Source organism: Carlito syrichta, unplaced genomic scaffold (genome assembly GCF_000164805.1).
Source record: "Carlito syrichta isolate Samal-C Ts95f unplaced genomic scaffold, Tarsius_syrichta-2.0.1 Scaffold314152, whole genome shotgun sequence".
Classification (NCBI taxonomy): domain Eukaryota; kingdom Metazoa; phylum Chordata; class Mammalia; order Primates; family Tarsiidae; genus Carlito; species Carlito syrichta.
In genome coordinates, this window is record NW_007258248.1 from 281,381 (window position 1) to 307,957 (window position 26,577).

Below are 26,577 nucleotides of genomic sequence, written 5' to 3' on the forward strand. Positions count from 1 at the left end.
ACACCAATCTTTATCAGTACTGAAAGTTGAACTGCTATGGAAAACAGTCTTTCCTAAGGAGTATTATGAGGACAAATGAGGCCACCCTATTAAAACTGATGGTTCATTAGGATTGAAGATCTTAAAGGGAAGAGACACTGACTGCTACATGAGAAAACTGCAATTAGTAGTTAAAATAATAAAAACAGTAACATGAAAAGATACTCATAGCCTAGTGTAATGTGAAAACAAAGCAAAACTTTTTTTTCTGATATTTCTACAAGTGTATGAACATGAACTTTGCATATAGCCAAGTTGTTAATGGGGACTACTGGAAGCCAGATTCTTTGGAAAGTGAGACTATGGGCCACTAAATTGGTATTAGCACTAACCTAAAGTAATCTCCATACTCAGGTCTGGGTCCTGGGTCCACCCTGGTCATCTCAGGTGCTAGGCTGTATAGGTAAAGAGCCTTCTGTAACTACTCTCAGCACAACCCAGTACTGGCCATGGTTGATGGTGTGGTGCACCTGTACCTTAAGCAAAGAAATGAAGAGGTTAAATGCATTAAACAGCTCATTTATCTCCTGTATGGAGCTTTGCAAAGAGAGTACAAAACTGGCCAATGGCCTGCCAGGCTCTCCCCACAAGGGGAGACTCTGACTAAAAAATCTGTACACTAGGCCAGGTGGAATGGCTCACCCTGTAATCCCAGTACTTTGGGAGGCCGAAGTGAGAGGACTGCCTGAGTCCAGGGGTTCGAGACCATCCTGGGCAACCTGGTAAGTTCTCATCTCTACAATAAATCAAAAAATAAGCTGGGCATGGTAGAGTGTGCCTGTAGTTCCGGCTACTTGGAAGGCTAAGGTGGAAGGATTGCCTAAGCCCAGCAGGCCAACTCTGTGGTGGCCATGAGTGTGCCACTGCACTCCAGCCTGGGTGAAAGAGTGAGACTACAACTTAAAACAACAACAACAAAAATTCACACACTAGATCAAGGACAGAGAATTTCCATACATCTCCAGCCATGGAAGAAACCCATGACAACTCAAGGTCTCAGAACTAGTATCTGAGTAGACAAGCTTTATTCCCAACATATACCTTCTCAACCTGCCAACCATAATGTGGAGTATGAACATAAAGACTCTTCACTGTTCCAGAACCTAACAACCACCTCCTTCCCAAGAGGGCCACTATTCTGCTCCTCACTCTACCCACAATAAGGGGGAGATGTGGGCTGCCTAGATAGGATAACAAGTGAGAACTGACCTGGATGGGCCTGATCTGTATTACCTGGTGTCTCTTGTCAAATAGCCTGTAGCATTGAAGGTAAGGGGTTAAGGGTTGAACCAAAGTCTGTATCTTCAGATATGGCTCTCATTCCATATCATCCTAAGGCAAGAGCCTTAGAAAGTTGTAATACAGCAGAACATCTTGTTTTCTTTAGTCTCTGAAGAACTGAGCTGAATCATCTTTAGAATATGGGTGCCTAGTTACCAGTCTTCTAAGTTCTTTTGGTATGTTATCAAGGAAATGAGGTCACTTATTCAAGGCTTTACCTATCTCTCAATAAGATCTATCCAGTTATCTTGAGCCTGCTGACTGCCTACACTCCTCCCCCAGGTCAACTCCATACATGTTTACAATTATGCAAACATGGACCCTCACTTCAGACTCCTGGGAATGCAGCACTGGCCACAGGTTTCAGGACACAGTGCTGTGTAAGAAACTCCTTTGTTCATTTGTTCTGTGATCCTAGATATAGTGTTGTCCCTCTCAGGGCCTCCAGGATGGTCTCTCATCCTGCACAATGGGGATCACGCTAGGATCCCATTCAAAAGGAACTCATCAGAAATATATAATAGTTACATCTCCTGTGGAATGGTATTACACATAGCTAACGTATGCATTTACAGAATTACAAGGGGTAGGACAAAGCACAGAACACAACTCAAACATGCCTAGGTTGTACCAGTTGGATCATGGGAAAGTCATTTCTCTCTTGGTCTAATTTCCCAAGACCCACTATAATGAGAATTATAATTTCCCAAGACCCACTATAATGAAATTTAGATACTGTCACACTGTGGCAATAAACATTACAATGCTTCTCCATTTTGTTTAAAATCAGGTCCATGTGTCTCTTCTTGGCCTATTTGTGGGGTAGCCTCCACCATGGGTCACAATGATCCCTACCTCCCAGTGTACACACTCTTGTGTAACCAGTAGGTGGTTAGTGACTCATTTTAGGTTGGTACAGTGCAATGAAATGTATGAAATGTCAGTTCCAATATTTAGTTACTAAAAGATATATCTGCCATAACATCAATATTCCCGATTTTTGGGAAACATTGGCAAATAAATTACCTTTTGGCAATGTCATTAGATTATTCTATAGAATAAGTACTCTGGTTCTATGCAGTCTTTGCTCATGTAAATCTTCTGACCGACTCAGACTTAAGTTTTGACTAAATAGTTCCTCATGTTTATCACATCTATAATGTTTCTTTATCTATAAACTCTACAGTGATTTTGAAATTTTATATTTTGCACAAAACTGTTGGCACCTTAATTATGCTTAAAGTGTTTCTCTAATATGAATTATCTTATGTTGAGTCAAATTTGAGGACCATTTAAATGATTTGCCACATTCTTTACATTTGTAGGGTTTCTCTCCAGTATGAATTCTTTGATGTGTATTAAGACTTGAGGACCGAGTAAAAGATCTGCCACATGCTACACATTTGAAAGGCTTTTCTCCAGTATGAGTTCTCTGATGTTTAGAAAGGTATGAATTCCATGTGAAGGCTTTGTCACACTCTTTACATTTGTAGGGTTTCTCTCCAGTATGAATTCTCCTATGTTTAGTAAGGTATGAATTACACATGAAGGCTTTACCACACTCTTTACATTTGTAGGGTTTTTCTCCAGTATGGATTCTCCAATGTTTAGTAAGGTGTGAATTACATGTGAAGGCTTTGCCACACTCTTTACATTTGAAGGGTTTCTCTCCAGTATGAATTCTCTGATGAATTATAAGGTGCGAACTACAACGAAAGAGTCTACCACATACTTTACATTTGTATGGTTTCTCTCCACTGTGAATTTGCAGGTGACCACGAAGACTTGAACTAAAGTAAAAGGCCTTGCCACATTCTTTACATTTGAAGGGTTTCTCTCCAGTATGAACTCTCAGATGTGCATTTAGACTTGAAGAATGAGCAAATAATTTACCACAGTTGTTACATTTGTATGGTTTAACTCCACTGTGGATTTTTTGATGACCAAGTTGTGGACTAAAGCAAAGTACTTTACCCCATTCTTTGCATTTGCGTGATTTTTCATCTATGTGAATTCTCTGATGTCGAGTGAGGTTTGAACTAGAATTAAAGGCTTTGTCACATTGTGTACATTTGTAGGGCTTCTCTCCAGTATGAGTTTTCTGATGTTGAGTAAAGGCTGATCGATGTCTAAATAATTTATCACATTTTTTACACTGGAAGGGTTTCTCTCCAGTGTGAATTCTCTGATGTTCAACAAGCTGTGAACTACGATAAAAGGCTCTGCCACATACATTACATTTGTATGGTTTCTCTCCAGAATGAGTTCTCTGATGCTGAATAAGACTTGAGGAATAAGAAAATGCTTTACTACATTCTGTACATTTGTAGGGTTTTTCTCCAGTATGAATTCTTTGATGTTGAATAAGGTTTGTACTAAAATAAAAGGCTTTGCCACATTCTTGACACTTGTAAAGCTTCTGGCCAGTATGAATTCTCTGATGTTGAATAAGTTTTGAAAAATAAGCAAATGATTTACCACATTTTTTACATTTGTAGAGTTTCTCTCCTGTGTGAATTCTCTGATGTTGAACAAGGTGTGAACTACAGTAAAAAGTTCTGCCACATTCTTTACATCTGTAATGTTTGATTCCATTATGCATTCTCTGATGCAGAACATAACTTAAGGAATGAGCAAACATCTTGCCACATTCTTTGTATTTGTAGGGCTTTTCTCCAGTATGAATTTTCTGATGTTGAGTAAGGGCTGAACTAAAGTAGAATGTTTTACCATATTCTTCACACTTGTAGGATTTTTCTCCAGTATGAATTTTATGACGTTTAATAAAGTATGAACTACAGTTGGAGGCTTTGCCACACTCTTTTCTTTTGTATGATTTCTCTCTAATATGAATATCCTGATGATGAGTAAGATGTGAGCTATCATAAAAGACTCTGCCCCAGTCTTTATGCTTACAGGGCTTCTCACCACTATGAACTGTCTGATGTTGTATAAGGTATGAGTAGTGGCTAGAGACTTTTCCCCGTTCTATATATTTGTAGAGTATCTCACCAGTATGATTCTTTTTATTTCTATTTAGATGAAGTGACTGACTGAAGACTTTTCCACCTTTATTACATATGCTTGAGTTTTCTCCAGTGTGAATGATCTCATGTTGAATAAGATTTGAGGACTGGCTAAAATTTTTACCACATTCATTACATTTGTAATATTTCTGGAGAATGCAAATATTCTGATGGATAAATTTTGAGGACTGATGAAAGATTTTCCCACATTTGCTACAATCGTAATTCTCTGAAGCATCAGTACTCTGACATTTAGTAGGACTTGAGTCATGATTAAAGTTTTTCTGAGTTTCATCACAAACAATACATGTCAAAGACTGACATTGATATTCACTTACAGAAACACATGGTTCTGTACCATGTTCTTCATCTACTTTTGCAGTTAAACTTCTGTTATGGTTAACTGTTGTACATTGGACATAAGCACTAGAACATTTCCTTTGCATTTCACTTTCATCTAGACTTTTCCAGTTTTTTCTTAATTGTAAATTATCAAGAGAGCATGTTGCATTTTTTCTCAGTATCAGTCTTGGGAATATATTTTCTACATGCTGCTGTGTCAACAGGTCTTGTGCGTAATGAGAATACAACTCTGAAAGACATAAAAATTTTCAAACATTTCAATGACTAGATTCCAGTGAATACTATATATATCTAATATACAAAACTATTCTAGCCAGGCATGGTGGCTCACACCTGCAATCCCAGCACTTTAGGAGGCCAAGGTGAGAAGATTACCTGGGCCCAGGAATTCAAGATCAGCCTGGGCATCATGATGAAACCTAGTCTCTAAAATAAATGAAAAAATTAACCAGACATGTCAGTGAATGCCTGTATTTCTAGCCACTTGAAAGGCTGAAGTTGAAGAACCACCTGAGCTTGGAGGTCAAGAGTATGATAGCTGTGAGCATGCCACTGCACTTTAGTCTATGTGATAGAGTGAGATTCTGACCAAAAAAAAGAGCCAAGCTCAGAACACAGTCATAGTTAAAGCAAAAACTAAAGTCAACTTTTAATCAATATACAACTTAAATAAACAGGATGAAAAAAGTCAGGTCTACAGCACCCCAGGTGACCTGACCAAAGCCTCAAAGCCAGTAATACCATATATAGAAGAAAATGTTTCTTACAACTGATCACCATAGCAAAACTCAGTTAGAAAAAAACATTTCACTCCTCATTTGTGCTTCAGAAAAAAACAAACAAGCAACAACAACAAAAGAACGTGTCAAAAATTTTGTGTTATTTTGTGGCTATTTTATTTCTTTACTTATTTTTATTTAATCAAACCCCAATTCAAGGTGCTTATACCTTCTGAATCTTCTTTTCTGTGAGTGTGTGCTGCAGGGTCTCATTCTATATCCCAGGCTTAAGTGCAGTGGCACCTTCATGGCTCACCATACCCTTAACCTGCTGGACTCAAGTGAGCCACCATCCTTTGCCTCCCAAGTAACTGGAAGTACAGACATGTACTGCCATGCCCTGGCTTTTTTTTTTTAAATGCAATATTAAAGAAAATTAGATATAGTTAAAATGACAGGTTGGGCCAACTGAAGACAAATATGAATGATTGTCGTGAGACAAACAACCACCTATCACACTAACTCAGATAAACAAAAAATCAAAATCTCTTTTAAAAATGAAATGAAAACCTATTTCACAACAATAAAAAAACAAACACAGCAGTCCACAGAAGATACAATGTTAGCAACACACCCACCTAGAATGTCCAACACAAACTATGTCAGTAAGCCATTCTAGAAAGGCTGGAACAGGAGGTTGTTTTTCACCTGATAAGACTCTCAAGAATGCCACAAAACATCAAAGTAGCCAAGACCTGTGGCCCAATCAAGGAACCAAACTATATAGTCAAGGGAACCACAAGAAGTAGAGATATATGAATTAATTTTTTCAATTTTTTTTTAAAAGGCAAGGTCTCACTCTGTCACACAGGCTAGAGTGAGTGATGTAATCATAGTTTACAGCAGCCTCAAACTTCTGGGGTTCACCTACCTCAACCTCCAAAGGGGCTGAAACTAAGGCACACAGTATAACAACTAATTTCTTTTAAAAAGTATTTAACAGAAGGTCTCGCTATGTCATCCAGGCTGGTCTGAAACTCCTCACTTAAAGTGCTTCTCCCACCTCAGCCTCCCAAGATTACAAGCACAAGCGACCATGCTTGGTTAAAATAACTAACTTAAACGTGCCAAAAAAGCTAAATAAAAACACAGACAACTAATCAAAAGAAGAAAAATAATGCATGAAGAGAATGAGACAATCAACAAAGACATTTAAATGACAAAAACAAAATATAAGGTGTGGAGCTCAAAAATAAAATAACTGAATTTAAAGATTCATAGAGAATGTCAACACCAGACTTGATCTAGCAGAAGGAAAAAAACAGCAAGCTGGATAATAGGTCATTCGAAATTATAAGGACAAGAGGACAAAAAGAAAACAGAAAAAAAGCAAAAATGGAGCTTAAAGAACCTATGAAATACCATCATAATGGGTAGCATAGAATAAGAAGAGAAAAAATAGTAGGTAACTTTTTTGATGAAATAACGGCTAAGCAGTTTCCAAATTTGAGAAAGAAAATGGTCTAAAGCTTAAAGAGGCTCAACCTACTCTATCTAGAAGCCAACAGAGATGTACAAGAAACATTATACTCAGAGATTCAAAAGTTACAAAAGAGACAAAAATGACGTTAACAGACAGAAATCATATAAACTATCATTTCTGAGTATATTAGAAGAAAACCAGAAGTCAAAAACAGAAATAATTCTTGTATGCCAAACATTATGTGGAAATTAAAAAAACTTTCAACCATACTCTTGGATCAAGAGTGGGAAAGTTCATATTGTCAAATGTCAATACTACCCAGTAATTTATAGATTCAATATACTTGTTCAAAACACCAATGGAACTTTCTGCAAGAAGTATTAAAATATTCTAAAATGTTTATGGAATCCTAAGGAACACAAATAGTCAAACAATCTTGCAAAAGAAAAAAAAATAGAGAGGTATCATACTTCAATTTCATATTACAAAGTTATAGTAATCAAAACTATGTGCTACTGGCATGAAGACAAATAGGTGATAGAACAGACTGGAGATCCCAGAAACAAACCATCATGTATATTGAAAACTTATCTTCAACAAGAGTTCCTGGGGCTATTTTAACAGAAGACACAATGTAAGCAACACCCCCACTCAGAATGTGTAACATGAACTGTGTCAGTAAGTCATTCTAGAAAGGCTGGAACAGGGAGCTGTTTCTCACCTGATCAAACTCTCAAGAAAGCCACAAAACATCAAAGTAACCAAGACACATGGCCCAACATCAAAGAACCAAATGATAGTCAAGTGAACCATAAAAATGGCCCTCAAATAACACAAAACTCCAACTTATCCTCAACAAGAAGTCACAGTGATAAAAGAACAGTCTCCTCAACCAATAAGGTTGAAAATACTGAAAATCCATATGAGAAAAAAGTAAGTTGGACTTTACCTTGTGTCATAGGCAAATAACTTAAATGAGATGACGTGTTTTTGTGGATACTCTAAATGAAATTTTAAAAATTTCAGATGGTTTGCTATCAGAACTGCTACTATTTTTTGCATGTTCATTATATACTCTACAACTTGACTTAATTTATTAGTTCTAATTGTTTTTTGGTGTGATATTTAGGGTTTTCTATATATAAGAACAGTTTGTGTACAAACAGATAGCATTTCACCTCCTCCTTTCCAATTTGGACATCTTTTACTAATTATCTCTCAATTTCCAATTTGGATATCTTTTACTAATTATCTCTCACTAATAGCTCTGATAAAACTTTTAGTACTATGTTGAACAGGAGTGCTTAAGGTGGATATCCTTGTCTAGCTACACATCTCAGAGAAAAAGTTTTCATCTTTTTTCTGTTCAATTTGTTAGCATTGGTTTGTCATATGTGGCCTTCTTTGAGGTACATATCTAATATATCTAATTTGTTGGGTTTTAATATAAAGAATATTGAATTTCGTAAAATGTTTTTCTGCATATATAATAGCTAAAGAACATTAAGATACCTAGCAATATACTTAACTAAAAACATAAAAGATCTCTAAACTGCAAACTGTAAAGCATGGACAAAAAAAGTGAATATACATGAATAAAGATATCATATGTTCAAGAATTGAAAGAATATTGTTAAAATGGCCATATTACCCAAAGTGAGTGATCTAATGATTTAATGCAATTCCTACCAAAATATCAATGACATTCTTTACAGAAAGAGAAAAAAAAATTATAAAATGATACAGAATCACAAAACACCCTGAATAGCCAAAGCAAACCTGAGGGGGAAAAAAAAATGAGATGGCATCACACTCCCTGACTTTAAAATGTACAACAAAACTACAGTAATCAAAGCAGCACTGGACTACCATAATAGACCAATGTACCCAATGAGCCCAGAAATAAATTCATGCTCCTAAAACAAACTGGTTTTCAACAAAGATGCCACAAACACACTTTGGAGGAAAAAAATTGTCTTCAATAAATGATACAAGAAAAACTGAATATCTATACACAAAAGAATAAGGATAGAACCCTATTCCTCACCATATAAAAATGAACTCAAAATAGATTAAAGACTGAAAAACTACAAAACAATTACACAGAAACAGGGGGAATACTTTACAACAACATTGAATTGGGAAAGACTTTTAAACATAAGACTTGAGGCCGGGCTCAGTGGTCCAGTCTGTAATCCCTGCACTTTGGGAGGCCGAGGTAAGCGAATTGCCTGAGTCCACGGGTTTGAGACCAACCCAGGCAACTTGGCGAGACCTCGTCTCTACAATAAATTAAAAATTAGCTGGACAAGGAAGCACGTGCCTAGAGTTCCGGCTACATGGAAGACTGAGGCTAAAAAATCGACGGAGCCCAGCAGGTTGACGCTGGGGTGGCTCTGAGTGTGCCAGTGCACTCCAGCCTGGGCGACAGAGTGAGACTCCAACTCAAAAAAAAAAAAGGTCTTGAAAACAAAGGAAATAAGCAAAAATGAGCAACAGAGATTGCATCAAACTGAAAAGCTTTGCATGTTGAAGGAAACAACTAACAGTGTGAAGATATAACCTACACTATGGGAGATGATATTCATAAACTATACATATGACAAGAGCTTAATGTTCAAAATATATAAGAAACTTTCAAAATTCAAAACAAAACAAAAAAACATATAACCCAATTTTAAAATGGTCAAAAGACTTCAACAGATATTTCTCAAAAGAAGAAATACATACATATGGACAACAGGTACATAAAAAGATGCTCAATGTCACCACTTATCAAGGAAATGCAAATTCAAACCATGAGACACTACCTCACTCCAGACAAAAAATAAAAACACAAAAAGTATTAGTAAGGATGTGAAGAAATGCAAATGCTTTCACAGCGTTGGAGGGATTATACATTAGTATGGGCACTATAAAAATTGTATGGAACTTCCTCAAAAAATTAAAAATAAAGCTGCCATATGATCCAGCAATTCCATGACTGGATATACAAAGAGAACCCATCCCCAAAATTGACTTATTTTTTGAAGGGCAGGCCCCTTGAATTATAGGCTTCCCAACAAAATTTGTGTTCTAGGAACCCACTGACATCAGTGTACCAGCCAGCATCATTGTGAGAGGCTGCAACTGGCTTCAGTGAATTTTTTTTTGGAGATTCTTTCAACTAATTTGCCCATTTCATAATGGGTGATTTACAAGTACCCTTGGCACACAACATGCTGAGTTTTCAGCAATTTTTTTTTGAACCAAAAATGGCATTCCCCCATGAGTTACCCTCCCTATTCACATACTCTTGCCCTGAGTGACTTCTTGTTTTGTTTCCCCTGATTGAAGAAGTCTTTTTCTCTTGTTTTGTTTCCCCTAATTCAAAGCGAAACACTTTGCTAATGTGGAAGGGGTGAAACAAAAAATGGCAAAAGCACTAAAAACATCAGAATTGATGAGCTCAAAAACTGTTTTGAGCAGTGGAAAAAGTATCTTGATAGGTGTATTGCATCAAACAAAGAATATTTTGAAGGTGATTGATATTAAAACATGTAAGAATAAATACACAATTTTTATAAAAATTCCAGGGTTTTTTGGAGAGGGTACCCCTTATATCTAAAAGAAAAGAAATCAGAGTGCCATAAAGATACCTGCATTTCCATGTTTACTGCAGCACTATTTATAATAGACAGAATACAGACTCAACCCAAATGCACAGCAAGAGATAAATGAAAAAAAGTGATGTGTATGCACAATGAAATATTCTTCAGCCATAAGAACAAATAAAATCCTGTAATTTCCAACAACATGGAGTGACCTGAAGAATATCAGATTTAAGTGAAGTAAGCCATACACAGAAAGCAAGCACTTCATGGTCTCACTCAAATGAGCAAGTTAAAAAAAAAAGTTTATAGAATTGATAGAAGCAGAGAGTATGACATTTACTAGCAAATAGAGGGAGAGGATAAAAAGATACTGATTGGCTAACAGGTATAAGGTTACAATTAGATAGAAAAGAATAAGTTCTGGTGTTCTTACGCACAGTAGGACAATGGTTAACAGGAAGGTATCATAATATACAATAGCTAAGTGAGGCCAGGCATAAGAGCTCACACTTTCTCCCTTTGGGAGGCTGAGTCAGAAAGATCACATCATAATGAAACTTCATCTCTATAATTTTTTTTTAATAGCTGAGCAGGACGACCCATACCTATAGTCCTATTTGGGAAGCTGAGGTAGGAAAATTGCTTGAGCCAAGCAATACAAGGTTACAATGAACTATATAATCATGCCACTGCACTATAATCTGGGTGGCAGAGTGAGATCCTGACTCTAAAGGAAACTTTTAAAAATATATTTTTTAAAAAGCTAGAAAAGAGGCTTTTAAATGCTTGCACCACATACACAAAATAACAACCACATGAGGTAATGAATACATTAAATACTTGGATTTAACCATTTTATAATATATATATGCACAAATGCAAGATTTCAATTTAAAAAATTAACTTAGATGTAAACATAAGACCAATAACCATAAAACTCCTAGAAGAATACATTTTTTAAAAGCTTCATAACAATTGGTCTTGGCAATAATTCTTTTGGATATAATATCAAAAACCCAGGCAACAAAACCAAGAACATGAACATGGTATTACATCAGTGTATCCAAAATATCTCAAATATATTGACAATGTAATAGATATTTACACTACCATGTACATTGCCACAATACACAGAATACCTAAAAGAAACCTAAATGTCCCTTTATAGATAAGGAGATTAAACAAATGTGACACATACATTCAGTGGAATATTTCCCACCTTAGATAACAGACACCAAGACATGTATAACAATAAGTACAAACCTAGAGGACATTATGTTAAGTGATATAAGACAGTCAAAAAGAAGCATACATTGTATGGTCACATTTATATAAAATATTTAAAGTAGTCATCCTCAGAGGAACATAAAGCAGAATGGCTTTCTTTAGAAGCTGGACAGAGGAGGAATTAACAATCTGTTGATTAATGGATATCACTTTTATTTGTGAAATAAGAATGAGCTGGAAACCCCTTCCAAAACAACGCAACTGTAAGGAACACTACTAAACTGTACATGTAAAAATGTTTAAGATGACAATTGCATGTTTTTCACAATTAAAATATAGGACTGACCAGCCTTGGTGGCTCAGCCTGTAATCCCAGCACTTTGGGAGGCCGAGGCAAGTGGATTGCCTGAGCCCACAAGTTCAAGACGCACCCGGGCAACTTGGTGAGACCTCGTCTCTACAATAAATAAAAAATTAGCTGGGCATGGTAGTACATGCCTATAGTTCTGGCTACGTGAAAGGCTGAGGTGAAAGGGCAGCCAGAGCTTAGCAGATAGAGGCTGCAGTGGCCAGGAGTGTGCCACTGCACTACAGTCTGGGGGACAGAGTAAGACTCCAACTCAAAAAAAAAAAAAAGTAGGACTACCTAAAAGAGATCGTAACAAAATTTCCCCAAAACCACCTTCAAATAAAAAAAGTATCTTACATAATTATATGCATTCACACAATAGATTCTAACTTCAATTTTTTTCTTCACTACTCACATAGAATAAAATAATCATTAAATAAATTTTAAAAAATACAACAAAAGTCATGAAAGTAGAGGCAACATTTACACAGGCAAAAAGCACATAGATAGTTTAATAGGCAACAGGCATATAACTGAGATATAAACATCTCATAGTCATAAAGGGTATAGAGTTAAAAATTATCATCCAATTCATAATATCAAGGTTTAAAAGCAACTGATCTGAGGAAACACCATCTCAGAAGAAAATTCCGCAATATTATAGAATTGAAAGCAAGAATAAGATAAATGTTAATGCATAAAATATCAAATGCTACATAGACATGCTATTAAAATTAATCCTTTAGATACTTAGTTTTCAACTGTGTGCACCCTTAAAGACTAGGCATTTTATATCACTGGAATTCAATGAACGGCAGTAAAACTGCACAGAAAATGCATTACTATCAATAATAATAGGTTCTAATCAGACATTTTTAATAAGTAAGCATTTAAGATACTAGGAAACTTTCATTATTATGCTATTAGTATATTGGTATTATTATTACAGTAAATATAATGGTTTTAATACAGAAAATCTTTAAATTTGCAAATAAAGGAAAAACCTAAATGTTATAAAATATGGTAACAAACTACTAAAATATAAAGTAAATATTCAGAATTAAACTATACCAAAATATAGATACAGACTGGAAAAGATCAACATGAATCTTAATGATTTCTTGACGGCTGCATAAACTTAAATTTAAACTAACAGGCACTGCATATTTATTTTGTTAAGCTTGCCCCTCATGTGAGGGCCTGCCCTCTCCAATTGTCTTCCTTGCCTCCTTTGTCTTGGGCACTAGGCAGGCATGACCAATTCTGCCTGAGGTGCAGGCTTGACAATTGTGGTCCCAGTTACACAACAAAAAAATGACTACATCCCACTGTCATCTTAGCTATAGCCCATTTAGCCTCAGTACTGCCACTAGAACCATTTGCCAAGATACCTAGGAGGATTAATCTTGTCTCAGTGGACAGGCCTACAGATCTGGTTCTGTCTGTGGCCCCTGAATCAGGCAAAACCCACCTTCTTCACCCTGCAGCCATGATCTGGAACAAGTCCTGGTCACCAGGGACACTCAGGGGGAAACATCCACCTATGCCCCTGGATGTAGGACTATCAGCATTGATCTCAATGTGGATCTTGAAGCAGTATTGGTATCCTGGCTCTAGAAACACGTAGCCACAGTTCAGGAGCAGTTGTGCTCAACCTGGGACCTGCTTACAAGTACATATCTGTCCATGAAGACAGTCTGCTAACATCAATCTCACTGTGAATCTCAAAGCAGCCCTGTAACTCACCTCTAGTCTCTGTCAGCCAGGGTCTGGGAGCAGTCCTGCCTACACAGAAACCTGGAGGGAGACATACCATGGACTCAGAGACACAGCTAAGACTTTGGTCTCAGCTGTGTCCCACAGCAGCCCTATGACTCTGTTCAGGTCCCTCTCTGCTGTGATCAGGGGGTCAGTCCTGCCCATCCAGGGGTCTGGACAATGACTAGGTGAGACCCCTCCCAGAGACACCTGTCCACATTTATTCTATCAGCCCTCCCATCTACAAAAACATTGGCATTTCTTTATCTCATCACCAGTCCTACTGATCAAAATTCCAAAAAAAGTTCAGTCTCCCCAGGAAATGGACAGGATCCAAAACTGTCTGGTGCCCCAATAACAGGTATGCCAACCATGGAACCCACTTGTAGATTCAGTTGCAGTCATGCGACCTGGCTCCAACACACTCAATTATAATCTCAGTGGAAATGTCATCAGCCTAGAAACCCAAAGGGAGAAGGTATTTACTTCTCCAAACTAGTCAATGACTGAAGAGGTATTTGCTCTTTCAGATTCAAGGACACAAATCTAAGGCCACATCAATCATAAAGTATCAGGTGAACATAAAACTACCAAAGGAAACTAATTAAGCTTTAATAACCATCTCTAAAGAAATGGAGATCTGAGAATTGGTTAACAAAGGTTTCAAAATGTCATCTAGATGCAAAATAACAGATATATATCCAAAAATTTCATGGAACAAAGCACAAAGAAAATGATAATTTTAATAGAATTAAAAACTATAAAATAGAAACTAACCAAAATCCTGGAACTCAAGTAAACTATGATAGAATTTGGGCCAGATACAATGGCTCATACCTATAATCCCAGCACTTTAAGAAAATGAAAAAAAGAGGATCACTTCGTGCCAGGGATTTAAGGTGGCAGTAAGCTATAATTGCACCACTGCTCTCCAGTCTGGATCATAAAGCAAGACCCTGTCTCTTTAAAAAAGAATGACAACTGAAAAATGAAACACAAAGCTTTAACAGGAGACTTATTTATGCAAGGAAAAAAAAATCAGCAAGCAGGGGGAAAAAAAATCAGCAAACTCAAAGGCAAGTCATGTAAAAGTAGTCAATTAGAAGGAAAATAAATCAATCAAAGAGCAAGGAACACATGACGGTCCTATGGAATTTATAAATTTGTTCAAAAGTAAACAAATATATATATTAGGATTTTTGAGTCCCAATCATTGCATCACGGACCCTGCACTGCCATGTCCAAGTAACCCAAATGCAACAAGAAGGTATACTGCACTGAGCGGGTTACCTCCCTGGGTAAGGACTAGTACCAGCCCTGCCCGAAGTGTGAGATGCTGACCTCCAGAGCCCACACCAATCATGAAAGCAGCCCTACTGCAACCACCCCTGCTAGTCAGCCACGTTTGGGCCCAAAAGCTTTAGGAAGGGTTGAGCAGAGAGTCACACCTTCAAATAAACTCAGGTGGTAGAGATCTCATCCCTAGCCAGCCATGGGGCCACTATCCAGGCAGATGCCAGACAGAACTCCCAGACACCCAGGGATCCCTTGAAGTCACTCATGCCCTCAATAAAGTTGAATACTGGGGGGCAAAAAAAAGAATTTTCAGGTGGAGCAGAGAAATAAAGGCAAAAAAAAAAAAAAATTATTTAAAGATATGATGTATTATAAATTCCCAAATCTTGGAAATAATATGAACATTTAGGTTCACAAAACTCAAAATACTCACAGCAAGAATTTAATAAAGATTGTCCCAGGACACATTATAATTAAAGCATCAAACTTCAAAGACAAGGTGAGAATCTTCAAAGCAATAAGAGATTCTTCATACATAAGTGAATTTTTATAATGTTATCAGCAGAGTTTTCAAAGAAACCTTGCAGGCCAGGTGGGGGTAAGATCACATATTCAAAGTGCTGACAAGTAAACAAAACAAAACAAAAAAACCCTGACAATTAAGAAGACTATGTCCAACAAAGCTATTCTTTAGAATTAAAGGAGAAATCAAGACATTCACACTCGTCAATCCCTGCAAGAAAAAGGTGAGACAATTCATTATCACTAGACCTGCCTTATAAGAAATGTTGAAGGGAATTCTTCAAGTTGAAATGATGAAATGCTAACAATATAAAAACATATAAAAGCATAAATCCCACTTGAAATGGTAAACACATAGTGAAATTCAATATTTTAATACTGTAATGGTAGTACATAACATTTATTTACTCTAGTAAAAGAGGTACAAAAGTATTTAAAATAAGTGTTGCCACAATAATTTGTTAATGGATATACAATATAAAAAGTTTTAACATATGATCTAATATAAAATGTGTGGAGGGGAGAAATCTTGTAGAGTAATTCTATGCACTTAAGTTAAATTGCTGTCTAAATGTTTATAAATGTTTTATGTGTCACAAAATCCTCTAAAAAAAGTAGCAGACTTTTTTTTAAAAGAGAAAGAAATCAAAGCATGTAACAAAAGAATAAAAAGCAAAACAAAAGAGATGACAGCACAAGAGAAAAAAGAAAACTAAGAAACTATAAAATGAAAACAACACTGCAATAGAAACTTCTTACATAACAATAATTACATACAGACTTTAAATTCCAGTAAATAGATGGTGCTATAGACTGAATGTCACTTCTAAAATTTAGGTTAAAATTTAATAGCCGTTGTGATGGAATTAAGAGTTTGAACCTTTAAGTGATTAGGCCATGAAAGCAGTACTCTCATAAATAGATTAATTTACTTGTTATAAGAATGGGTTCATTATCACAAGTGGTCTGTTATAAAAGGAAGTTCTTTTCTTCAGGTCTTTGGCAATATAATGATGCAGCAAAAAAGAACTTCACCATATACCAGTGCCATGCTCTTTGAAAGACTCAAATATGTGCATATTAAACAACATGCTACTAAATAATTTTAGGAAAATGAAAAAAATCTGAAGGAAAATAAAGTATCTTGACAAATGAAATTGGACACATAAGAAACCAAAACATCTGGGATGCAAAAAAGCAGTTCTAAAACAAAAGATTATAATAATAAAGTCATACATTAAGGGAAGAAAAATCTCAAATACACAACCCAACTTTTATGCCTAAGAAAGCTAAATGAGAACAAAATAATCCTGACATTAGTATGATTAAGAAAATAATAAGATTTAGGGCAAAAAGAGACTAAATAGAGGCTAGAAAGAGATAAAAGAAACTAAGAGTTGAACTTTTAAAAGAAAACAAAGTTGACAAAATTCTGGCTAGATTAACCTAGGGGAAAAAAACAAAAGCCTGAAAAAATTATTTTAAAAAAAACCACACAAGTCATTACTTTGATCACACAGAACTACAAAGGATATTGTCTATGAGGAAGAGTCATAACAACAAATTGGATAAATTAAAATAAATTATTAGAAACAATTAATTCACCATTATTAAATCACGAAGAAACAGAAACACTAAACAGACCAATAATGAAGAAAAAGATTGAAACGATAGCCAAAAATCTCCCAATAAAAATAGTCCACAACTGAATGACTTCACGGGTGATTTCTACCAAGCTCTTAAAGAATTCATGTCAATTTTTCCCAAACCTTTCTATAAAATGAAGGGAGAAAACACTTCCAAACTCATTTTACAAGGCCAAATTATCCTCATAATGAAGCCAGTGCAAGAAAAGAAAACCACAAGCCAATGTGGTTTTCTTGTGATGAAGATTGTGTTTATTTCTCAACAAAATATCAGACACCAAATTCAACACATTAAAAGGATCATACACCATAAACAATAGGATTTATCTGTGGGACGCAAGGATGTTTCAACATACACAAATCCATAAAAATAATATACTGCCACAGTAACAAAGTAAAGAATAAAAATACTGTAGTCATCTCAAAATGTTTATTAAAAGTATCTGACAAAATTCAATACAATCTTATAAAAACTAGAAATAATACGTGTATAAAAGTATGTACCTCAACATAATAAAGACTTATAAAACAAGCCTTCAGGTAGCACTATACACAACAATAAAATCCTGAAAATTTTTTCTCTAGTATTAGGAACAAGACAAGAATACCCCATATTTCTACCGCTTCTATTCAATATAGCATTGAGAGATCGAGCCAGAGCAATTAGGTAAAAAAAGAAATAAAAGGCATTCAAATTAGAAACAAAAGAAAGAAATTCTCTCTGCTTGCAAATGAGGTGATTTTATATATATAAAAACCCTAAACATTATACAAAACGAAAAAGCTAGAGCTAATAAACCCATTCTGTAATGCTGAAATCACAAAATTAACATATAAAAATCAGCTACATTTTCATATGCTAACAAGAAACACTGAGAAAAAAGTTAAGAATTTCACTTACAATAGTATCAAAAAGTATAAAATTCTGGCCAGGCATGGTGGTTCATGCCTGTAGTCTCAACACTTTGAAAAGCAGAGGCAAGAGAATTTTCTGAGCTCAGTGGTTCAAGAACAGCCTGGGCAATTTGGCAAGACACTGTTTCTACAATAAGTGAAAAATAAAACTAGCCTGATATGGTGGTGCACAGCTGTGGGTTCCAGCTACTTGGAAGACTGATGCAGAAGGATCACCTGAGTCCAAAATATTGAGAAAGTATCCTTACTATACAAAGCCATCTACATATCCAAAGCAATTCCTATTAAAAGTGGTCTTTTTCACAAAAAACTTTAATATTTCTATGAAACCACAAATGACCCAAAATAACTAATGCAATCTTGAGAAAGAAAACAATGCTGTAGGTATGACATCGTTTCATTTCAAATTATTACAAAGTGATGCTAATCAAGAGTATGGTACTAAAATAAAAACAGACACACAGACCAATGAAATAGAATATAGAAACCAGAAATAAAGCCATGTGTATACAGTCAATTAATCTCTGACAAGTGCACCAAGACACACACAAAAAAGGAAGTGTAGTCTCTTCAAAAAATAAGGCAAAAATACCCAAGAGCAAAATGATGAAGTTAAACATTTATCTCATATACAAAAAATACATCAAAAAGGATTAACATTCAAAGTAAGACCACAAACTATAACTTCTAGAAGAAAGCATAGAGAACAATCCCTTTTACACTACTCTTGGCACAACTGATTTTTTTGAATATATACCACATCAAAAAAAGCACAAGCAACAAAAGCAAAAAATAAAAATAAATGGTACTATATCAAACTAAAGCATTTCTGCACAGCAGAGGAAACAAAGAACAATATGAAAAACATAACCAAAGGATTGGCCAAAATCATATCTGATAAGAGTTTAATATCCAAGGGTCAGGTGCGGTGGCTTAAGCCTATAATCCCAGCACTTTGGGAGGTCGAAGCGAGAGAATTGCCTGAGCCTGTGGGTTCGAGACTAACCTGGGCAACATGGTGAGACCTTGTCTCTACAATAAATCAAAAAATGAGCTGGGTGTGGTAGCACGTGCCTGTAGTTCCAGCTACTTAGAAGGCTGAGACAGGAGGATTGCCTGAGCCCAGCAGGTCGAGGCTGCAGTGGCTAGGATCATGCCACTGCACACCAGCCTGGGCAACAGAATTAAGACTCCAGCTCAAAAAAAACAAACAAAAAAAACGAGTTTAATATCCAAAATAAATATACAAGGACCTCACACAACTCAATAGGGGGGAAAAAAAAGAAATCTGTTTTTAAGATGTACAAAGGACCTAAGTAAATATTTCTCTACAGATGACATAAAAGTGGCAAACAGGTTTATAAAAAGGTGCTCAATTTCATTAATCATCAAAGAAATACAAGTCAAACCACAATGAGATATCACATCACACTTGATAATTGGCTATTATCAAAGAGTCAAGAGATAAATGTTGGCAAAGGTATGAGAAAAACAAAACCCTTGTACTCAGTTGGCGGATTTAGAAATTGATCTAGCCATTATAGAAAACAATACAGAGCGCCCTCAAAAAAATTAAAAATAAGGCCAGGTGAAGTGTCTCACTCCTGTAATACTAACACTTTAGGAGGTCAAAGTGAGAGGATTCCTTGAGACAAAAAGTTTGAGACCAGTCTAGGCAACAAAGTGAGACCTTGTCTTTACAAAAAAGGGAAAAATTAGCCAGGCATGATGATGTACACTACTTACTCAGCTACTCAGGAGACCCAGTTATTCAGGAGACTGAAGCAGGAGGATCACCTGAGCCCAGGAAGTCAAGGTCACTATGGGCTGTGATCATGTCACTGGAATCCAGTGTGGGCAACAGTAAAACCCTGACTAAAACAAAAAAAAAGGTAGAAGCACCATTCAAACTTTCAATCTCATTCCTGGGTATATAGCCAAAGGAAATGAAATCACTATGTCAAAGAGATATCTGCACCCCTATGTTCATAGTCAATTATTCACAAAACATAGCAGATTATTATTAAACCAAAATGAAGGTAATTCTGCCAGTTTGACAACATGGATGGATGAATCAGATGAACATTCTAGTAATCAAAAAAAGAGAAATAAAAACATTGTATAATGTCAGTTATTTGTGTAATCTAAAAAAGAACTATCCAGGTACGGTGGCTCAAGTCTGTAATTCCAGAACTTTGGGAGGCTGAGGTGAGGGAATTGCCTGAGCCCACGGGTTCGAGAATAAATCAAAAAATTAGCAAGGTGTGGTAGCGCATGCCTATAGTTCCAGCTACTTGGAAGGTTGAGGCAGGATAGTCTGAGCCCAGCAGGTCAACACTGGGGTAGGTAGCCATGAGCCTGCCACACTGCACTCCAGCCTGGGCGATGAAGTGAGACTCCAACTCATATTGAATTTAAGTTTCCAATCTTAATTCAGGCTAGACAAAATGATAGGCTGAAGTGAAACATAGGGTTATATTTTCTTACATTTAGGGAGATTCTTTGTTCTCTGATGAAATTATTAAACCTCAATTTCTGTACAATCACCTGGGGAACCACCATAGGACTGTAAATTACTAAACTAGAAAATATATGACACCTGTCCACAGTACTCCTTATACTTCTGAGGCAAATTTCACTGTTGACCACCCTACTCACACACTTCTGACATGAGGCAAAAACAGAACTTAAAATATGGCTTGACACAAAGAAGTCAGTAACATGCACAAATTTTCCCCCCAGACAGTACCCCCACAAGTCAAGATATCAGATTATGAAGCCCTCACAGGACAAGGGGAGAACTTTGACTCTCATTGTGAAGCTGAGGGTAGATCACAGAAACAAGGGGAATATCGTCAGATAATTTAAGAGCATGGGAAGCAAGAGAAACTCAGATTTTTCAAAAATCATTTCCATTGAAGCAGAGCTTCCTAATTCACACTTCAAAACCTATCTTCCTTTTTGACTTTTGGACCTTTCACCCGTGTATCTGCTTCATTCACTCCTACCTACCCAAGTGTTTGGCCACTGTCTCCTTTCTCTTCACATTCCAGGACTCTTGCCAGTGCTCCAAAAAGGTGACCAGGGCCGGCTTAAAAATAGTGAGGCCTGTTTTATTAGAAAAAAAGCCACATGATTATTGTTGAAGGTTTGTTAATTTCCAACTCAGTACTGTGTTCAGTAAAGAGAACATTATAGAAGAATCTAAAAATTTATTTCCCCAACTACTGCTACCTGCCAGCCGCTTTAGAATATTAGAAAACATTTTAAATTTGTGAATCCTGAGCTTTACTTTCAAGTATGACTCAATCAAAATGAGAGGAGTAGAATTTTAAGGTGGAAGCAACAATATTTTATACTGTTGAATTTCTAGAATCACCAGTAAACTAGAGTGAAGCTTGCATACCACCTCAAAAAGGAAGGTAAATGCCAAAATCAAACAAAATGACTATTACTTTTTACATCACCTAAACCTCAGTTTTTGCTCTGAAAGCAGGAATCTGAAAACTCATTCATACAAAGCACACGATCTTGAGACATTCGGCACAAAAACAGAAATACAACTTTGGAGTGTATTAGATACTTCAGAGGCAAGTTATTCTCACCCAGAGAGACCAGGTTTCTGTAGTTCTCTAACATCACATCCCTATACAAATTCCGCTGAGCAGGGTCCAGGCATTCCCACTCCTCTGGAGAGAATTCTATGGCCACATCCCTGAACATCAATAGTCTCTGAAATAAAAATAAATAGATAAGTAGCACACTGACCATGCGGGCATGAGTAGAGTTCTTCATTGGATCCAAGACAAAATGAGTTCAGAAAAGTGATTCTGATTTATACAAGTGACTTGAACTACTCAATAAGAAACTTTTAAACATAGGATATACAAAACTAGTATAGATATTATGCCTATATAAAACATGAAATATAAAACTAAAGGCATTTATAAGTATAAAACTAAGGCATCAACACATTTTTGAATGTCATAGCTACATCATACAGAATCAGCTGTATATAATTCTCAGGTGGAAGAATCATGGTGAATTAGAAGTTAGTTCTCAAGTGCTATTGTGTACAACAATGACCTGAAAGTGTTAAAACACAGATTCTGATTCAAGAGATTTGAGGTAAAACTTGAGTTTTTGTATTTTGAACACACTCGGCAGTAATGTCAGTGCCTCAGGTAAAGAACTTCTTGGTTCTGGTCTCATGCATGTTTATTTGTGCTGATTTTGAGTCATATATTCAGGTATACATTTGATTTTAAATTTTGGTTTACTTTTAGAATGTGATAGACACTTTTTTTGTTCTTTGTTTCATCTTTTTTGCCTACTCTCCTAAGCCAATTAAACTATATACTCAGAAAGGAAATAGTGTATTAAAACATTTCAAAGACAAACAGCTTTAAATATTGATCACCTGGCCCGCTAATAAACCTTACCTTCAAAACTTCTTGTAGATATAAATATCAGAAAAAAAGAAAACCATTTAAAAAAAAAATGTTTGCTAGGCCAAGTATGGTGGCTCACGCCTGTAATCCCAGCACTTTGGAAGGCTGAGGTAACAGGATTGCCGGAGCCCAGGGATTGAAGAACAGCCTGAGCAACTTGGTGAGACATCATCTCTACAATAAATCAAAAAATTAGCTGGGCATGGTGGCATGTGCCTGTGGTTCCAGTTACTTGGAAGGCTGAGGCAGAAGGATCACCTGAGTCTAGCAGTTCAAGGTCTCAGTGGCTATGAGCATGCCACTGTACTCCAGCCTGGGCGACAGAGTGAGACTCCAACTCAAAAAAAGAAAAAATAAATGTTTGCTGTTTACCCTCCTAAAACCTAATAAAAACATTTTCCAGAAGCTCTATACCCAAAATTCCAATTAACTAAAACTGATATGTAGGCTATATTTTTACATACATTTATTTGAGGTCTCTGTTCTCTCTATAAATGTTTTTTTTTTTTTTTGAGTTGGAGTCTCATTCTGTCGCCCAGACTGGAGTGCAGTGGCCACTCCCGGCCACCGAAGCCTCGACCTGCTGGGCTCCGGTGATCATTCCACCTCAGTCTTCTGAGTAGCCGGAATTACAAGCATGCGCTATCACGCCCGGCTGATTTTTTTTTTTTTTTTTTTTTTTTGATTTATTGTAGAGATGAGGTTTCGCCAATTTGCCCAGGCGGGTCTCGAACCCGCGGGCTCAGGCAACCCACTCACCTCAGCCTCCCAAAGGCACGGGATTACAGGCTGTTAAACCTTTTTTTTTTTTTTTTTGAGTTGGAGTCTCACTCTGTCACCCAGACTGGAGTGCAGTGGCCGCTCCCGGTCACCGCAGCCTCGAACTGCTGGGCTCCGGCGACCCTTCTGCCTCAGCCTTCCGAGTAGCCGGAATTACAGACATGCGCTACCACGCCCAGCTGATTTTTTATTTATTGTAGAGATGAGGTCTCATCAAGTTGCCCATGCGGGTCTCGAACCCTCAGGCTCAGGCAATTCACTCACCTTGGCCTCCCAAAAGGTACGGGATTACAGGCTGAGCCACCGAGCCTGGCTTAATTAAACCATTTTTACATGTGATACAGGACATGGTTACTAACATCCTAAACATCTTTTTTTTCTTCTGAATAAAGCTTAATGTATGGAAGATAAAACTCATGTCTTGAAATTAATGTCCTAGTATTATACTTTATTTGGAAATGAGCTAACTATTTAATGAATATCCATCATTTAATCTCACATAACTCAAATTCTTTTGTGAGTCAGAATCACTCTGTTGCCCAGGTTGGAGTACAATAGCACAATCATGGCTCACCACACCCTTTCCAGGTCTCAAGTAATCCTTCCATGTCAGTCTCCCAAGTAGCTGGAACTACAGGCACACACCAGCACACTAGGCTAATTTTTGATTTTTTGTAGAGATGAGGACTCGAGATCTCACTATGTTGCTTAGCCTGGTGGAAGAAAATCTTAATGTTCCAAAGGGTCCCTTTTTTTTAGAAGACTCCTATCAGCCCCAGGGCATTCAGTTGCCCCCCTCCCCCACAAAGAGGCTCTGACCCATACATCAGACTGCCCTCTGGGAGGAAACGACCCAAAGGCTGGTATTCACTAGACACTCCAACAGAGAAACCAACTGTGGGCATCTTGTGTCATCCCCAGACAATTGTGAAACCCAGAATCAAGAAAAGACGGGAGTGTGGCTGAGGACACATCACCCTATAAAGTTTCCAAAGATATTCACACATCACCCTGTAAAGTTTCAAAGACATTCTAGTAAGCAGTGTGGCTAGGGAAAATACAAGGAGGAGACACAGAGATTTCTTACAGTGGAGTACCAGGGGATTATTCTCTGCTTTCCTCTCATGTGCAATGCTCAGAAACAGAAAACAAATGTTTTCAAAATAGCCACCCACTGCTATGTGAAAAAAATCTGACACAATGAAAATATTATGTTGAAAAGTAATTTTAAAAATTAGTTCATCATGCCGTTATTTGAAAAGCAGTAGTTGCTCCCGCAGTGAGGAGTCATGCAGGGATAGGACAGGATCCTGGGGTCCCAGCTACTAGCACAGCCCCAACCTGTGCCAGTTGGGATGCTGGTGCAAACTCTGGAGCTCCTGGGGAGGCGTGGGTTCCGTAAGGTCAGTTCTGCCACCCCTCTCCCAACAGGACATCAGACCCCACTCACCATTTCCTAGCTGCCATTTGGAAATGTGAGCATGAAACTGGAAATTTAGGTTTTCCTACAGGGCCCAAAACAGGCTCTGGGAACAGAGTCATGTATTTGAGACCCTGCTTGCCAAACACAGGAAAACTGCTGGAAAAGCCCATGCTACTGTGAAGTGTGAAACAATTAAATAGGGAGCATTTAGAATGATGTCTGTAGAGTCCTGGCATCCAACCTAAGAAAATCTATGAACTGAAATGAATTTCTTGTAAAATACTAAATTAGACAAAAACAAAATTTAGACTTAAGCAATTCACAAACTACCAATAAAGCTACCATTATATGCGCAGAAAATTTCCAACTCAATAATCCAAATAAGTTGACTATGTAACTATCACTAATTAGTTACTGAAGAAAGTGGTTTGCTTCCTCCTGCCTTTCCCTTCAAGTTCCTCAGAGGACTCCAGCCACAAACCATAAATGGGGACGTCCCGACTTATGAAATTGTTTGCTCAGCCGGGCTCGGGGGCTCAGCCTGTAATCCCGCGCCTTGGGAGGCTGAGGTGAGTGCATTGCCTGAGCCCGTGGGTTCAAGACCTGCCTGGGCAACTTGGCGAGACCTCATCTCTACAATAAATCAAAAAATTAGCCGGGCGTGGTAGTGCGCGCCTGTAGTTCCAGCTACTTGGAAGGGCTGAGGCGGAAGGATCTCTGGAGCCCAGTAGATCGAGGCTGCAGTGGCCGGGAGCGGCTACTGCACTCCAGTCTGGGCGACAGAGTGAGACTCCAACTCAAAAAATAATAATAATAATAATAATAATAAAATTAAATTAAATTAAATTTTTTAAAAATGAAATTCTTTTAACATTTTAACGGTGCCACGGTTCAATCTTAAACAGGAGGGATCAGGGACTGGGGACTCACGGACCACAGCGCCTCCCACGCACGAGACCCGTACTACAGTGGGATCCTCCCCGGGACCCTTCCGTCGTCCCTGCACACGAGTGGGATCCTCTCCGGGTCCCTTCCGCTGTCCCACACATGAGTGGGATCCTCCCAGGGACCCTCCCGTCGTCCCGCACAATCTGGGGAACGCGAGGCTACGGGCGCAGAGGGGCCCAGAGAAGGCTCCGGGAGGGAGGAATCGCGTAGGCCCCACTGCGCTGAAGAATATCAAGGCCCGAGCGGCGGGCGGGGACGGGGGCCTCGACTTCAGGGCTATAGGGGAAGTTCAGCCCGGACGGTTTTGCCACCCCTCTCCCTCGGAACGCCCGCCAGCACACACCATTTCCCGCTTGCGGGTGTCCGGGGTCCTCCCTACGGGTCTCTAGGACCCGCGGTCCCAGGGGACAGAGGCTGCGGAAGAGTCACCTAGGTCTCCGGAGAAAGGAGACAGACCCCGAGCCCTGGCTGGAGCAGGGACCAAAGCCCCGAGATCCCGGAAGCGCCGCTCCCCTCCCAGAACACCGGGACACAAACACTCACCATTTCCGGGCTTCCAGGTGTCCCGCGTCCTCTCTCCGGATCTCGCAGTACCTGCAGGTCACAGGGCCACAGAGGCCGCGGCGGAGACATCTGGGGACTCTGGAGGGTAGAAGAGGGGGCTGTGGAGACAGCACCGAGCTCTGGAGCAAGGACCAAGGGACACGACAGATCCCGGAAGCCGCCGCCTCCCGCTCTCGGACGCTGGTCCCGGATTC

General features: G+C 38.0%; 1 protein-coding gene and 1 pseudogene across 1 annotated transcript; one reads left to right on the forward strand and one right to left on the reverse strand.

Moving 5' to 3' along the window:
- Positions 1 to 2,557: 2,557 nt before the first annotated feature.
- On the reverse strand, positions 2,558 to 26,577 carry LOC103273746 (zinc finger protein 420-like). The gene is made up of 4 exons (XM_021719116.1): positions 26,363 to 26,577; positions 21,823 to 21,949; positions 21,230 to 21,325; positions 2,558 to 4,938 (listed from the first exon to the last, which is right to left on the reverse strand). Exons 1-4 carry the CDS (start codon positions 26,450 to 26,452, stop codon positions 2,558 to 2,560), a joined length of 2,694 nt encoding a protein of 897 aa, XP_021574791.1. The 5' UTR covers positions 26,453 to 26,577.
- LOC103273740 lies at positions 15,076 to 15,296 on the forward strand (annotated as a pseudogene).